The 16301-nt window shown below is 38.9% G+C and overlaps 2 protein-coding genes across 4 annotated transcripts in view; both read right to left on the bottom strand.

Annotated features, from left to right (window-relative positions):
* Positions 1–3338: 3338 nt before the first annotated feature.
* Positions 3339–4082, bottom strand: gnrh3 (gonadotropin-releasing hormone 3). The gene is made up of 3 exons (XM_034237936.1): positions 3945–4082; positions 3713–3793; positions 3339–3392 (listed from the first exon to the last, which is right to left on the bottom strand). Exons 1-3 carry the CDS (start codon positions 4080–4082, stop codon positions 3339–3341), a joined length of 273 nt encoding a protein of 90 aa, XP_034093827.1.
* Positions 4083–4543: 461 nt separating this feature from the next.
* The window catches only part of LOC117560853 (receptor-type tyrosine-protein phosphatase epsilon-like), a 29246-nt gene continuing 17488 nt past the window's right edge, over positions 4544–16301 (bottom strand). Inside the window, exons 2-19 of one of the 3 annotated variants that reach the window (XM_034237934.1) lie at positions 15472–15568; positions 14928–15001; positions 14343–14479; positions 14105–14195; positions 13881–13957; positions 13765–13801; positions 13569–13666; positions 12825–12944; positions 11684–11847; positions 9810–9945; positions 9466–9615; positions 8945–9038; positions 8511–8587; positions 8238–8372; positions 7879–8004; positions 7568–7719; positions 6436–6571; positions 4544–6312 (exon numbers count right to left, since the gene is read on the bottom strand). In XM_034237934.1, coding sequence (XP_034093825.1) covers positions 6238–6312; positions 6436–6571; positions 7568–7719; positions 7879–8004; positions 8238–8372; positions 8511–8587; positions 8945–9038; positions 9466–9615; positions 9810–9945; positions 11684–11847; positions 12825–12944; positions 13569–13666; positions 13765–13801; positions 13881–13957; positions 14105–14195; positions 14343–14479; positions 14928–15001; positions 15472–15568 — 1976 coding nt within the window. In that variant the 3' untranslated portion in view covers positions 4544–6237. Of the gene's footprint in view, positions 6313–6435; positions 6572–7567; positions 7720–7878; positions 8005–8237; positions 8373–8510; positions 8588–8944; positions 9039–9465; positions 9616–9809; positions 9946–11683; positions 11848–12824; positions 12945–13568; positions 13667–13764; positions 13802–13880; positions 13958–14104; positions 14196–14342; positions 14480–14927; positions 15002–15166; positions 15242–15471; positions 15569–16301 lie in introns of those variants that run through there. The other 2 variants (XM_034237933.1, XM_034237935.1) reach the window with 2 other exon arrangements.

The following is a 16301-nucleotide window of genomic DNA, read 5'->3' as shown; positions in this document are numbered from 1 at the left end:
GGGATACTTTGAGACATATCCATCAAAACACAGCTGTATTCATTCATATTTCATACCTCCTCCTTCTCCCAGTGCTTTAACACTGTTCTTTGATCAAAGGAGAGAAGTCGGATCACAACAGGAAGGTTCTCTGCCAGCCAAGACTGTACATGCTACCGTATAGCTGACTTTAACTTCACTCACCAAAAATAATGGAATAATACAAATCAATGCCTTGCACATGCAAAACTAAAAACACTTAAGAAATTCATGAATTTCTACATATCAAATGTTTTAATCTGAATTGTTTCACATTTCACAATGAGCTTGGTTTCAGGCCTGTGCAGTTCTGCTGCAAAATTGTACAAAATACTTTTTGTTATAAACACAAACTCCATCAGTCAGCGTGCAGGAAAATTAACATTTTGATTCCCAGAGTTAAAGATGATTGATTGAAGTCTTTGTTAGATTTAGAGGAATAACAGTTTTTGAAAACTTAAATGAAGGAATTGCTGATAGACTCGACAGCCAGAAGCAGATTCAAACCACGCAGCTCAAGAGTGTCACCATGTGGAGACGAGAGGATATGACGCAGCAGTTACTGAGCAGCGCTGAGAGAAAACACTTTACATCAGAAAGCAGAAGAGCAGTCCTATTTTGATTTCTTCCCTGACCCTCTGCTTAGTTTGTTTTACATATTTTTTCCAATTAAATTTCATGTCAACCGCTTTACATTAAGCCTTCTGCGTCCCTGTTTAGCTCACCTCCACCATATCAATTCTAAGACATAGCACTTCCAAAGAGTCTTTTCAGTAAGGCTCTGCGAGAAAAAGTGTTTGAAGACCTCCCTGACATTTAGACTCTCTCTGAAGATGACTTTGCCTTCTACTATAGCCTGCGGGAACATAGTAAGACCCACACTAAACTTCAATTGATATGCAGGGCCAGATTCCTCCAGGGGAAATTATCATTCTGTTCATAATAAGAGCCACAACAAGCACCTGGAAAATGACTTTATTATACACTCTGCTTCAATAAAAGTTTCCTATGACCCATCAGAAACATACACATGGCGCACGGAGCATAATCGTGATGAAATGAAAACTATATTATGCATATGATAGAATGCTTATTTGATGGTGGGCTGTGCGAGGATGCACATCTGCTCGCTTCGTTTGATTGGCAGGTGTGTTAACGCAGCGCTGTGGCCTTGGATGGAGGTGCTCTGAGACCCCCTTTTTCCTGAAGTCATTATCCAAATATGTTCTGTTTTTCAAACAAATGAATGGCATAAAAATCAAAGTATCAAATATGTATTGCCCTTCATAATAGAATTCCCTCTGAGCAAGGACACGTAACAATGGGCCATTCTCGGCTTCCTGTGCTTTCCCTCTCTATATGCCAGTGGACGTGACCTCCACAGATTTAACAATGGGGCATCCAGGAGCACGAGCACTTGGCTTCTCGCCACAGCCACTACGTGCACTAAGGTTGCTTTAATCTATTTTGTTATATTTAAGGATGACATCCTAGCCTAGTCGGCCTCTACCATTGTCTCCACCGTGATTATTTTCTACCGTTGTTTAGCCCCAGTTGTGGCTCTTTGATGAAAAGGTCGCCACTCAATTGGAAAACAGTCATTAAAATGCGGTGGGTACTATTCACCAGTGTGCATGGGGGAACCAACTCAACTGAGCTGGTTAATCAAAAGTTAATTATATAATTTTCATGCAGATGAGGGAAACATTCAAATGAATCCCAACTCTACAATCATTACAGAAAATAAATAAATAATTCTAAAATGCTATAAAATGTTCAGGGACCTGGAGGCTGTAAACAATATGAAGTTTAATTTGAGGTAAACAAAGTGAATATTCACCAGGGGGTCCGGGAAGGAGAAAGTGAGGTTAAATCAAATTTGGAAACATAGATACCAGCAGGTTTTGTTGTCCTGATATACGTGCAATTAGGAAGGTCCTTGATGAGGACACTGGGAGGGAGAAAGTTGGCTTTCATAGCAAACACTTAGGGATTATTTAAAGGGAATTCATGGAATGTAATGCTCTATCTGTAAACATTAATTATTCTCACACTCTAGTATACCAAATTGAATTAAAACTATATTTTAGGAAAGTTATAAAAGCACAATTATCCTTTATGAGGATGATGCAATATTGAAAACCCCATTAAGATGAGGAATACATCTATTCCTTTTCACTTTCAGAAGAAAATAACCAAGACAAGATGTTATTCTGTAACTTTGTCAAGTAGAAATATAGTACTTTAAAAAAAAAGTCTTTCCTCATCAAAGGAAATGATTGTGTTATGCAAATTACAACCATGAATATTAAACCAACGATGTGAAGTATCACAAATGAACAAGCATTGTTCTGGAAGTGCATTGGAATGTGGTTTAATTTCTTTTTAATTCTATGTGCTTTTATAATGTTCACCTTTTCCCAGTTGTGCCAGCGGGTTTGGGTTCATTGGCGTGCATTACAACCACGCTCGAACAATGCAGGGCCTCCACGGTGTCAGCACAGTTCATGAATCCTGGCCCCTTATGCACCAGGCGATTAGTATGGTGCTCTGTCTGTGGGGCTTTGCCAGAAAATGAGTTCTCTTTAAAACATATGCCCCCTGCTGATTCCTTTCCTTTCCTGATATGAAATTCCAATTTTTATAATGAACACCAATTTCTTTTACGGAGTGGAGGGAGGGGAAAAAAAGTTTTATTCCCTTTCTGTTTTGGATGGCTGCAGTTCTCCTAAATTACAGAAAGCTGTTGTGGACATCACAAGCCGAACATGTTTTGTCTTTCATGTAGGGGGGGCTAATCAACATTCAGGTAGCAACACAAAAAATCATTTGGTGTAATTTTCCACATCACATATGCACATGACTGGTGTGGCAGAAAATGGAATTAGCAAAACTGTAACAAATTCAATTAAGTCATTGATTTCTAATAAATTGGCCTTAATCACCAGCTGTTGTCATGCTAAGATTGTTGTGTCACAAGTTTGTCATGCTTGTCGGTCGTGCCTGCTTTACAAAGGCAATTTAATCTATTAAAAAGCTCTTTTTTTAAAATTGCATTTTATATTTCAATAGCATCATTTCAGTTCTTATGACCACATATACAGGGTTAGATTACAATGTAACTAAATAAAAAAGATTTGATCATTTCATCAGAGTCCAAAATCTTTATTACAATTTTAAATGTAAATCTTACAGACATAGATTTCAATTCATCTGTGCAATATGTTTTTTTAAAGTCAGTCTCCTGCGATCCTTCACCGGTGTTGATGAAGATGCAAATACAGTCCGTGTTTCTTTTCTCTCTTTTTTTTTGTAGCTCTTCAATTATTAGGGAACTTTCTCTTTCGGTCAAAATGACTGTAATCGTCATTCATCTGAAGAGGTTGAAATTAAATCACAGTTAACGGTTTCATCGGCTGCTTAAATATTTAATCCAACAAATGCTTCAATCTTCATTTGTACATAGGATAGCAAACAAGGAAATACGCATCACATCTGCCATCATTCAAAAACATAAAATTAGGCATTCACATTTTCACTCATGCAAAAAGGGGGAAATAAAAACAGTCTTTGGAGCAGTTTGTATATTGTCATTGCTGCTTGGGAACACAATGGCCCACAGTGGTGTACTGTACATTAATATTGTACAATTGAAGTAGACATTGGTGATAAATTATGTATAATAAGCACTTACTACATTGTATGGTCGAAGCCTCTCTTGGGTCTGGGTACTCGCCTCATCGGGAAGAGACACCACTCCTCCTGTACCCATCATCTGAACACAATGAAACCAAGGTGGGTTAGAAATCTGAATCCAAAAGAACATTTACAAAAAAGAAGCTAAACTGAAACATTTTAGAGATTTTCCCTTCAAGACACCACATTTGCTCAAACTGTTAGACTCATCCACATTAAAAACCACTCACCCTGATGGTGGCCTCCAGCTCTCCCACACTCCTCTTTCCACCAGGTAGCCACCCATAGGACCAGTGCTGGGACAGGGTGACCTGCATCACCAACGCCAACATCAACACCTGCACCATCACTCTACTGCTCGCTTCCATTACAGCTGCAGAGGGACACACATTAGTAATAAAAACAATAATGTCACAGCCGCTTCTCTCAGACCGGGGGTTACAAAGCAATGACCAACATTAGCAAAGAGTACTTCAGACAGTAATTACCAAGAGGAGCGAGTCTAACTTGATAAAAATTGAACACACTTCATTGTGGATTGACTCACCTCTGTATTGGCTTTGTTTGCATGTGGCGCATTAGCCAGAGGGGGATTTTTATAGGTGTTGAAGGAGACGCCGTCAGGATTATAATCCCCCTCTCCGCAGGTGTGACACATTTACCGACTAATGGAACACAAAATACTGCTAATGGACCTGGCTAAGTGCTCCAATATGCTGGCGTCACCATGAGGGTTCAGAAAGCATGAAATATATATCAGAAACATCATTGTGTTTGTATCGAACGCATCTGTGTATGGAGCAGATGAAAAGACAACATTAGGATGAAATCTGGTATTTCTCTCCATCTATAATTTATTGGAATCAGCTTTTATCAAACAAATAGTATCCATACAGATTCAAAAAGGCAGAAACATCACTGAAACAAGGTGCCCATGCATTTATGTTTCATCAGCTGCAAGGCCTCACTGTCATTCCCCTTATTTCTTGTTCTTTCAGCATGGACATTTAATACAATGAAGTTAACAATGCAGTTAACATTGGTGATGGATAATAATCACAACGATACATTATGTACAGTAAATAAACATAAACGATCAGTGTTTCATGTATAAACAGTAGAAAGTTGTTCACCCAAACCAAGCTTACTGTTTTATAAAGAAGTAAGCAGAAGCCTTGCAAAAATATATGCTTCTGATTTAGCAGCAATGTTGGGGTTTCCTTAAATACCAAACGTACTACCACTCAAAACATGTCATAATGCCTGTGCATGCATACTTCCTATTTTAGCTCTACACTGGCTCTTTCATTATACTTGTCCAGACAAGGTTCAACTACATCTCATATTTAAATAAAACTCAAATGTTCTGTTTTTCTTCATATCTTTCACACTTTAACTTAAGCTATGGTACATTTAATTTTCTGAGAAGTGTTTGTACAAATAATGAATTCATGATTCATAAAGTAAACCATTATTTGAAAACAATGCATTTTTAAAAGTGTGTCTAATAAAAACAAAAATCATCTGGCTTGTTTGTATTAAAATTGCGTCACTTGGTGACAAGTTTTGCATGATTAGAAATGTCTCTCTAATCAATATGGCTTAATGCAAACATGCAAGTGGAAAGTGGAAATGTAAATGTGTATAAAAAGGGAAGGATGTCATGATTGGCTGTAAAACATTACGTACGTAGAAAGATACGTTGGGATGTTATAATCCATTTTTTTCTGCCTGTTCCAATGTGGGCTAATTGCATTTTGCAGCGTCAGGCACCGATCCACTAAGTAATATTGCCATGGGCAACACAAGAAAGTTGGTGAAGTTGAATAAAATTGCAACAGGCAGCAGCTGTTTAGTTATTCATAGACAGAAGTGAGAAAATGTGCAGCGTCTAACAGAACGAAATGTATCTTGAGTCTTGTGTTTTTGTTTGAGCTCAAAGTAGATTATAAATATAATTCACACATGTCACACAAGACATTATTTTAGCAAAAGCAGTAATTATATTTACCATACTTATCAAACACACAATGTATTCCCCTCATAGCAATCAAACAACACTAATGTAAAAAACAGGCATTGTTGCCAGCGACAAATTAAGCAGAAATAAAATAAAATGCATGTTTTCCACAACAGATGAGATGTAATTAGGTATTTAGCAATAAATACAATATATACAGTATACAATATCTTCATAGATTAAGTGAAATACAATCTTTGAATGTTTCCTTTATTGACCCTCACACTGTTGCAACATATGCAACATAAAACTGAAGCAGAACATACATATCAAAGAACCCAACCGTACCATAAACCACTATAATTACCATATTTTACACTGGAAGCCTGACGATCAAGCATTCCTGACAGAGGCATACTCTCCTGGAGTACAGATGTTTTCCATTATATTACAGTATGTTACAGTTATTGTTTAGATCTGTAATCAAGTGCAAAGTGTAAAAAGAGCTTGCTTTAGAAAACAACATTCAGGAAAGGGAAATGCCTACATTAATTTGACAGGTATTATTTAAAATTGGCGTAGTCTGAGAAAATGTCAACAAAATCCTGAACCACTCTGTAGCAGTAGTCATATTGCTCCTGGAAGAAAAAGCAGGATAAAATAGTGTTACTTTGCATAAATAGAAATAGTTCCAAACAACACAAATGTGAATAAGCTGACGGATTCTGCACAGTAGGTTTGATAGGATCTCTTTTACTCACCACAGTCTGGACCATGTGTGGTCTCTTCATGCGTAAACTCTTGACGGTCTGGAAAACGTCCAGCAGGCCTTCAGCCTTCACCCTCTCCAGAATGTTACTGAGGGCAATGAAGGTACCGGTCCGACCCGCTCCAGCGCTGAAACATGAAGGACAAAAACATTAGCAACCACATCACATTCTGCACACACTGGACGGCCTTGAAAATGGGTTGCCTTGCTGCAGAAGAACTACAGATCATTTAAAATATAGCTCAGAATAAGAATATTTTAAATTCTCACTACTTCTACATTTCTTAAAAAGAATGCTGCAATGAATCTCTTGTAATCCTTGCAGCAGATGCTTTTTTTCCCATTTGAATTAAAAAGTTTGCAAGAGAAAAGGTGACCTTTGTGTAATAGTCCTAATAATCATCCCCACTTAAAGAAAGGCTAATCCAAACGCTAACACTAATCAGTTTGGAAGCTCAGTGTTTGACTGAGTCAATGTTTACAAGGATGGTGGGATGGAGAGAGGAAGACACAGAGAGACGGGGAGCGAGTGTGAGAGTGATGTGTGATTCGGAAGCGAAGTGTAGAGAGACTTTGGGGATTGCATCGGGTTAGCCCCGTTTCCCAGGGGCAGAGGAAAAGCTTTAAAAAGCCCTTCTTAGACAAGTGGTGATGAAGGAATAGAAGAGAGTGATGACACCATTTCCTGTCGTTAGCTCATCTTATCAGATTAATCATAGTGGGAGTCAGAGGAGATTTCACTTTGAGAGGTTTTAATTGACTGTGAATCAGTGGATTGGATCAATCCCACAGGGGTGTGCTGCTTTAGAATCACTTCACCTGAAGCTAGGTTCTGATCAAAGCTTTCACAGCTAAGTCTTTATAAGGGATCACATAAGTGGTTTAGGCATAGAACACCAGGTCTACTGAGGCAAACTGTACAATTTATTGTAACAGGCGTTTGAGAGAAAAATGTATCTGTAAAAATGTAATTCCTTCCAATATCCCTCTAAAAGATTTAGGTGATAAAAGAAAAAGGGTTGGAATAAAAAACACGGGCGGACAGAAACATTTATACCATGTCTGTAAAAATGTTCATCTACAGATACACATGCAGCAAAATTATCAGAAGTGAATTTCCGCACCTGCAGTGCACAATTATGGGACGGTTTCCAGACTGCTGCTGCTGCCTCTGTACAGCGGCAATAATGTCAATCATCCCTCTTCCTTCAGCCGGTATTCCGATCTCAGGCCATCCATGGAAGTGGAAGTGTCGGACGTGTTGCGACTTCTTTTCCTGGTGAGATAGAGTGCTTTCTCTGTTATTTTAATGCAGCTAAAGATGCTAGATATATTGACATTTCATGCATTTTAAACTGATAGAATAAAGTAGACAGGGAGGCATATAGGGGAATTGAAATTCAGCTTTTAAAGGTTAGAATAAAATGTTACGCACTGGTCTGTAGGTGAGCACCATGTCTTTGAGAGTGAAGGTTTCACACTGTGTGTCTGCAGTCAGCTCCACAGTATAATCTCCAAATGTTATACTGCCCTCTGATGGCCAATACTGGAAACACTTTTCCTGGTGGAGAAGGTCAGATGGAAATACAATCAGGCTTCATTTGACTGATTAATGTCCTATTCTTTTTTCTGTGTTTTCAGTGTGCACCACAGGATCAATATAAAACTATTAAATACATACACAGGCTGTCAGGAATAAGAAATAGGTAGAATAGTAAAATGAAATAAAAGAGATTTTCTAAATGTGCAACTCCACTTTCCAGCCTGTACTTTTGCAGGAGCAGCGTACTGTACCTGCTCCCTCTCTTTGAGTTCGGTGAGCATAACGATTGAATGACACCTCCACTCCCACACCATCCTCCAGAAGTCCTCCACTGTGTGAGACAGTGGGCCCTGGGTTGCGATAAAATAGTCCTTCTGCCTGTAGCCCTGGAGGGCAGATCATCCGGTAAACAACACTTGAGAGTGCAGCAAACATAATATTTTGCATTGTTTGTAAAGGCAACAATGAGCTTTATATATACTTCTATGGGAAATCTATACAGGAGGTTGAGAGGGAGTGCTTACATCAATAAAGGAGGCATTGATGTAGTCGGTGAACTCCTGTCCTCTCTTCACTGACAGCATTACTCGGTTGAAATCATCTGCACAAGAAAAAAAGGAAAAATAAAAACTTTCCATAAGTGATTCTTAATAAAATAAAAGTTTGAAAAGGCTGATGGAAAAAATAACAGCTAAGTTCAAATGTTGCTGTGTTATTAAAGCCAAATGCGCCAGAGCTGATATCAGATTTCACTGTAAAAGAAGTTGTAACCACAATTTCCCTTTCCCACTCTACTCTCACATTTCAGTCAAGATACAAGCTGTAGTTAAATGCCATTGATCATAGTCATCCTGATTAGCCGGATATCTGTGTATATCTATAAAAATAACCAGCAGTGTGGCACTTTGATGTTACTGGGATGTGATGTATTATGGATTAGTATCAGAGCAGTCCTTACAAGGAATGATCTGAAGCACACGGTTCTTCTTCATGTTGGCGGGAAGGTTTCCAGTTCTCATGTTCTCCTTCATTATGCGGACGTTGGTCAGTTTCTGTCAGGAGAAAGCAGGAGCAGATTGACATGATGAAAGGTTTGTTTTTCAACAGTGCAGGGCAGCTCAACGCTTATGAATATGATGACTCGGACAGTTTTAAAAACACAGAAGCTGGACAAAAACATTTTGTATTTTCAGAGATGAAGAAAAAAGAAGAAGAAGAGGAGGCATTAGGGAATCATTTCAGTAAGAGTGTACGGAACTGTGAGAACAAAAATTTGAATATTTCACCACGTTATATTAATTCCTGTGTGGAAGATGTTGGGATTCTTATAAAGTATTAGTTGATACAAAGCATTGTTATTTATGTTAGTACCGCTAAGGGGGGCACCCTGGGCAAGTTTTCCTACCATGCAGGGTGCAGGGTGATGGGGACGATTCATTACTGACTGAAATGTCTGAGAGTGAGCCTCTTTCATCCTACCCTGAACTCCTCCTCCAGGCCCAGCCTGTCGTGGGGAGCCCTGGTGTTGTGAAGCCTCTGCAGATGGCCCTCCAGAGAGCACACATCCAGCTCCGTGTCTCCATACAGGTAGTACTCCAGCAGAGCCTGGTAGATAAAGGAATACTGCATCTGAGGGGGAACACAGAGGAAGTCAAGGAAAAGGTGGAAGAAGTAGCTTCAGTTTGCCAAACTATTTTTTACTATTTTCATGTATCATAGAGGAGGTTGTTTTTCTGTGTCCTCTCTTGTTTGTGCCTCCAACACTAGAGAGAGAGTGGAGCTGTCAGTCTGTGTACCACAGGCCGGAGAGGGTCAACACTTACATCTGTCTGGATGAGCTGACAGCGCTGCTCTCGTATTCTGCTCACAGAGCCGAAGACATCCAGCCTCTGTTCCATGTGCATCATGTCGATCATACTGTCAATGACAATGAACGTCCCAGTCCTCCCCACCCCGGCACTGAGGAAACACAAACAAGGGGAAGGCACAAGGTCGGACAAAAGTGAAGCTATGAAAGAAAATGTGTCGGATAAGAACTTGAAACAATATTGTTTCTGTATAGCACACATAGAACCTTAGCAACAGAGGAACATTACATGTACCAAATGGTTGAAACAAATGTATTTCTACTTTTATTTTAAGCTTCTATTAGGGTTTTCGAATGAAGGCAAAAATCATATTTTATGACATTATAACCCTACTTAAAATTTAAATTCCTGAAACTAAAATCCTCAATTTATATAAAGTGATTAATTGGACAAATCAAGTTGATCTTTTTTTCTTTGTCAAGTCATCTTTTCTTTAATAAAACTAACTTCGCTGTGAGTGTTAGGAAGTAGGAAAGCAAACTTTTGGAAAAGGCTTAACACCAAAAATAACAAGCTAAACAACAAATTAAGATAACGACATGCATTTTGGAAAAGATTAACTATAAATAAATAACTGGTTTGAAAAGAAATAAAACAATGGAAAAAACTAAATAGAAACATTTGACGGTGAATTTAGAACTTCGATATCAACATTATGAACGAAGCTTCAAACTATTCTGTATATAACTACTGACAACACAACATAACTATATATAAATATAAAAATGCTTCTGCTTTCTTCTAATATATTGCCAAGCTATCCCTGTTCTCTTAACATAGACGTCAATTGTGGACAGCCTGGAGCATGAGCATGTGTAAAAGTGCTTCACCTCTGAAGCACACTCCTAATAGATTTACTGAGGTCGTTTGAGCAGACGGCTCCGCGGGGAGCAGAGCTGCCGTCCACAGCGGGCGAGGGGCTCCTCAATGGGCCCCATTCAAGAACAACAGGCCCTCTCCCCCAGCACCTGTTGCTGCAGTTGCTCTCTGAGCTGCTGATTTCTTTTGTGAGGCTTTGCACTGATTGGCCAGGAAAACATAACATATGCACTCTTCAGTATATATTTATTTATGCTTCAATTCAGTGTTTATACTCTTGACCTACAGTTAAGTTGAGCTCTACAGTAACATTACCAAACCTAACATGATACAAATACAAAATAAGTTTATCTTTAGTGTTTTATACCTCAAAACTGTGTTGAAGGTTTTAAGAACTGTTGATTTTTTCACATACCAAATTTCAGTTTTGCGAATAGATTTTCTTGCAAATAGGGAAATTCATCATTCGCAAAGTATTTTCTTGTCTCTTATAATGAAATGAAGCAGCTCTTTTTATTAACTTCTCTTCACTGTATTTAATTACATTTGTGTTCCTCGCTTAGAACATTTGAAGCAAAGGTCTCTTTCCTATAGAGAGAATAAATCATCTAAATTCACTCCTTATGGTACAACTTCAACTTTCTATTACAGGACAAAAATTCTGCTGTCAACTTTTAAAAGCGGATTAAAACACTTTTATTTCACTAAGTTTTAGTTAAGTTTAAAGTGTAGGGCTATTAGTAAGATCCTTATTTTCGAATCAGTATTATCATTCCGATTATAATAATGTGAACATTCCTTCTTAACTTGTTTTTATTGTAATACCTTGTTCACTCATATTTCTTTGTATTATATATGTTTTTGTCAGAAATGATCTGCGCCTATTTCTACTTTTTCTTTTAAGCACATGAAGTCCACGCCTGCTGTATAAAATGTGCTCGATAAAAACCTTAGCTGATTGATTATAGTCATATATTGTTTTCTGGCTTTTGATTTACAACACATTTTACCTGCAGTGCACAACAATGGGTCCAGCATACGTTGGATTGACAGTCTTGACCTTCTTGAGGAATTTCAGCATGCCGATGGGCGAGAACGGCACCCCGAAGTCTGGCCAGCTGGTGAAGTGGAGCTGGGTGACGAGGCGCGGAGCTCGGGGGCCGTCGCTGCCCTGCTGCGAAGCACAGAAACAAACCTGAGCATGAAGCATGCTCACTGTGCAGACACACATCAGTCAAATATACTATGCTACCTACTGGAAAATTACCCTCAAATGTACTGAATCATTTGTCTTTTGTTGTCATTTCGCTACTTGTGACGGAATACAATTATTAAACATGTGTACTGGTTTGCCTCTGCCTCGCTCTCCTACTCATGAATGCTCTCTCAAGAGAACACAACTTCATGCTCTGTGTTCAGAGGATGTAAAAGCTCTCAGTGTGCCAGCTCGTGCTGCAGCGCTATACCGCAGTCACAGTTTTCACAGAGTCAGAGAGGATATCTGCACTTCTCCGGCTTCAAATGGAAAGGGAACAAAGTGAATTTTGCAATCTGAAGGCTTGGCTGAGATGGCAGCATCAAAAACACACGGAGAGAACTACAGACACTGAGAGCGCTGTATGAACCTCTAAAGATGAGACATTTGTAGTGTTTACTGTATGTTAAATACACCTACACTTTCATGCTGGGCCCATAACATACATCCTTTAATTTGTTTCCATTTCCCATGTATTTATGATATTTTGCATCTCATAATAGTTTACTAAAATGTCTCCATGGGGAACTACACCATCTCAATGTAGCTTTGTTTCATGTTTAATTTTTAATAAGAATCTAGATGTTATGATGATAGGTTTTTTTATAGCAATTAAGGAGTATATTAAGAACAATATTGAAAAAGCACACTATTATTTTAATAGCATGTGTATGTCTAAATAAAGGCTTAATCTTTGGTTGTTTTTATTGTGTTATTGTGTCCTTATTTCTGCTGCACAGTATAATCACTTTTTTGCTGACGTGCTGTGAAATCGTGCTGCTAACTGAGACACAGTTTTCTGTTTAACAATAATACAAAAAGGGGATTTCATGTTAAAAATTAGCTTTTTCAAAATGATAAACATACTGATATGTAGATCCACACATTTGACTTACATATTGAACACAGAACTTTCTAATGGTGTAGTCCACCAGTACAGTGACGTCCTCCATCGCCACTCTGATGTTCCCGTACATCCAGCAGCCTTTCTCTGGCCAATACTGATAACATTTGTCCTGGTAACATAATAAGAACAAGAAAGAGGTCAGTCTTTAATAACTATAAGAAAAATATACACCTTAAAAGGGAAAAAAACACTGTATTTTCATTGTAACTTTCTTAACTCAAATGGTTGGAGATCAGCGTATGTTGTGTATCTTATTGGTGTGCGTACAGAAATGTGTATTTGACGTATTTTTCCCAATCCAATCCAAAGGCAATCACAAGGACTTTGTGCGACTCTGTCAGTCAATACGATCTTCACACTGACGATTCAACTCATTAACTACAATCTCAGACTAATTATCATGGAGCCTCTTAGGATCTTATCAACAATTATTCCGTCATTGATCCCCATTGCCTCCATTCTGCCCTATCAAACCCGCAGTTGAGCTCTCAATTGATCATCCCTTTGAGGCTAAATTTAATGCGATGCTAAGTAATCTGCTGGGTGACACTTTGTATGGATCCTCAGTTGGAAAAGGGGTCAAATAAATGATGCCCATGACTTTGGGTCATGTGAATACAAAAGGGTTTCATTAATGGTGAATTGAAGCCATATCGATTGAATAGGTTAAATCTATACACACCCTATTTCAAATTAGAAAAGTGCATTGCAGAGGAAGAATACTTAGACAGACCTCTTTCCTTTCTTTCAGATTCGTCAGCATTACTATAGTTGCTGTTTTCTGCTCCCATATCATCCGCCAGAAGTCGGCCAGCGTCTCAAGCTTTGGGCCTGAAGCAACGTCAAGAAAAGTATTAAAATAAGGTGCAAATGGTTATAACTAGAATGCTCAACATTCATTACAAACTCAAGCAAACAGAAAAATGTACCTTGAGCTGCAATGAATCTGTTCTTCTCTTTAAAACCCTGTGTGAATGGACATGGTATTAATGAAAATGTGTCAAGAATCTTCCATATTACAAGCTTAATTGCTACTAAGACTCACATCTATGTAGGATGCATTTATGTAGTCTGAACACAGATGTCCATCAAGATGACTCAACAGCACTCTTGAATGATCATCTGTGGAAGAGAGATGAAAAAAGATCCTGTAAATAATAGGCTTATTTTTCATTCAGCCCACATCACCCTACGATTTAGAGATCAATAAAACTGCAGTCTAAAGGTTACATTAATATTGTGTGCTGCAGAATACATCCTGACACTCACATGGTAAAATGTTTGGGTATCTGTTTTTCTCTCTGTTGTGCTCTCGGCTCGCCTCCTCAAAAGACCCGTGGTGGTAGTAACATGGCAGCGACTATAAAGAAAGAACCCCCCCCCAATACTCGTGAGATCAAAATAAAGCCGGGGGTCGACAGCCTACCAACATAACATTTTATTACTATTTTCTGTATTTGTTCTGTGCTTGCAGGACAAAGATCTTAGTCAGACCACACAAACTCACATTGAACTCCTCTCTGAAGAGCTTGCCGTCGTCTGCCGAGCGTATCCGGTACTCCTCCTCCAGCGAGTCCAGAGGGATGGGGAAGTACCTCTTGGAGGGCGAGGGGGATCTGGGAAGGAGGACCACTGTCTGCTCTCCTGTGTTTTAGGGAATATATGGCCATACAACTAATGGTTCCCAACAGAGAACATTACAAGCTCTCATAGCACCTGCAAAAACAAGCCTGATGGCCATTAAGATTTCCTACTTTTGTGGGTACATGACAGAAATGATTTCTCCGGTCATAAACATGGTGCCGCTGCTGCTGCTGCTGCTGCTGCAAGGAACTGTCTTAACTCAGAATTTGACCTTTCCCCTAATTTATGAACTTTCTACTTGAAGTGAAAGTTTATATGACTCCCTACGTGCTGGGAAAGCCAAGGGCCTTCCAAGACCTTTCCAGCTTCCTTGGACTTCAGATCGTAAAACTTTCCTAGTCCATAAAGAATGTAAAGCTACACTTAAAACTAAAAAGAAATAAAAAGTAAAAGGCTGTATTATATTTTCAAGCACTTGGTGGTTATATTGAGTACAACACAATGTTACCTTGTTCCTCCAAGAAGCCATTTGGTATTTTTTTGTCCACCGAGGTAACGAGAGCTTTCCTGTGGTTTTTGAACCTGTAGTAATCACACAGAGAGAAGCAGGGAAAGAAAAAAGCCTCAGAGAAGATAAAGGGCAGACATCTCTATTAGGAAAGCAAAAACAAGTGAACCCCAATTACTAGAACATAGCTGGTGAGCACATAAAGTAAGCAAACAACAAATACTAAAACCAATATCAACCACGTGAGAGAGGCAAAGCTGTTCCTCCTCATGTCTCCGTCAGGAAAAGAGCTCTGAGCCGGCTGATCAGTGAATGAGTCTGACCCGACCTGACCTAGCTGTTGTTGTTTGCTGGCTTACTTGAGAAGCAGCTGTTTACCCATAAGCCAATGCTCACCGCATGTTCCCCTACCACCCCCGTCCTGAAGTTTTAACCCGACACACACTCACACAGACATGCTTAAAGGGACAGAGACAGAGAGAGAGAGGAGAGAAGGCACAGACTCACTCCAAACTAAAATAGCCAGATCTGTTTCTTTACTCACCTGAGACAGTATATAGTCAGCAGGACAACGATGATAAGAAGCAGGGATATGATGAGTGTCGAGGGCAGCACATGAGCCCCCTGGTGGGTGGGGTTTTCTGGATAGAACACTAAGTCGTCAGTATAATTTAATGAAAGACAATGTAAACTTGTTGATATGCAAAGGATAAGTTTGATGGGAAGTGCATATACTGTTTTTTTCTTGCTACACTGTATCTGTACATTCAATTTCAAGCATTTTTATTTTGTGAGATCTAGAGGTGCTGAGAAGTAGATTTTCTCCCTACGCAGTAAGGCTAACCGTATCCCGTGTTTCCAATCTCCGTGCTAAGCTAACTTGCGGTAATCTATTTATAAAAAAAATTCATCTCAGTCATTGCAAGAAAGCAAAGACTGAGTGGATTTCCCAGAATGGAAACTATTCCTTTGAAGCAATACTTTGTAATTGTACTGAATGGTGACCACTGTCTGTAACCACATGTGAAAGGATAATATTATAAAGTAAAATGTAGTGTCACAGCAGAATGAGTAGCAAAGAGTCAGCAAACTGACTTTTTAAATTGTAATTGCACTCCAATAATCGTGTAAAGTTTGCCAAAATGTATTACCGTACCATAAGGAACTGGTCATACTAGACCAAGTAAGGCGGTATCAGCAGTTTTCCTGTGTATTTAAATGAGCCATATTAATACTAATAAATTAGCTTTGTATATGTATGCAGAATACAATTTTTATTTATTCTTCTTAAAGTACATACTGAAGTCTCTCTTTAATATCTGATCCTTTCCATGTGTTGTATGAATGCAAAGAAAAAGACACATTTCTACAGTT

The sequence above is a fragment of the Gymnodraco acuticeps genome, unplaced genomic scaffold, assembly GCF_902827175.1.
Source record: "Gymnodraco acuticeps unplaced genomic scaffold, fGymAcu1.1, whole genome shotgun sequence".
NCBI classification, from domain to species: domain Eukaryota; kingdom Metazoa; phylum Chordata; class Actinopteri; order Perciformes; family Bathydraconidae; genus Gymnodraco; species Gymnodraco acuticeps.
Note: the sequence above shows the minus strand (reverse complement) of the source record. Positions and strands in the feature narration are given on the sequence as shown.

What these genes read in the sequence shown, in the direction of transcription:
- gnrh3 (XM_034237936.1), bottom strand. Translation starts at nt 4,082, where the DNA reads ATGGAAGCGAGCAGTAGAGTGATGGTGCAGGTGTTGATGTTGGCGTTG. An exon ending in AGCTGGAGGCCACCATCAGG is followed by an intron (nt 3,794 to 3,944) that starts GTGAGTGGTTTT and finishes CATTGTGTTCAG; the next exon opens with ATGATGGGTACAGGAGGAGT. An exon ending in GGCTTCGACCATACAATGTA is followed by an intron (nt 3,393 to 3,712) that starts GTAAGTGCTTAT and finishes CAACCTCTTCAG; the next exon opens with ATGAATGACGATTACAGTCA.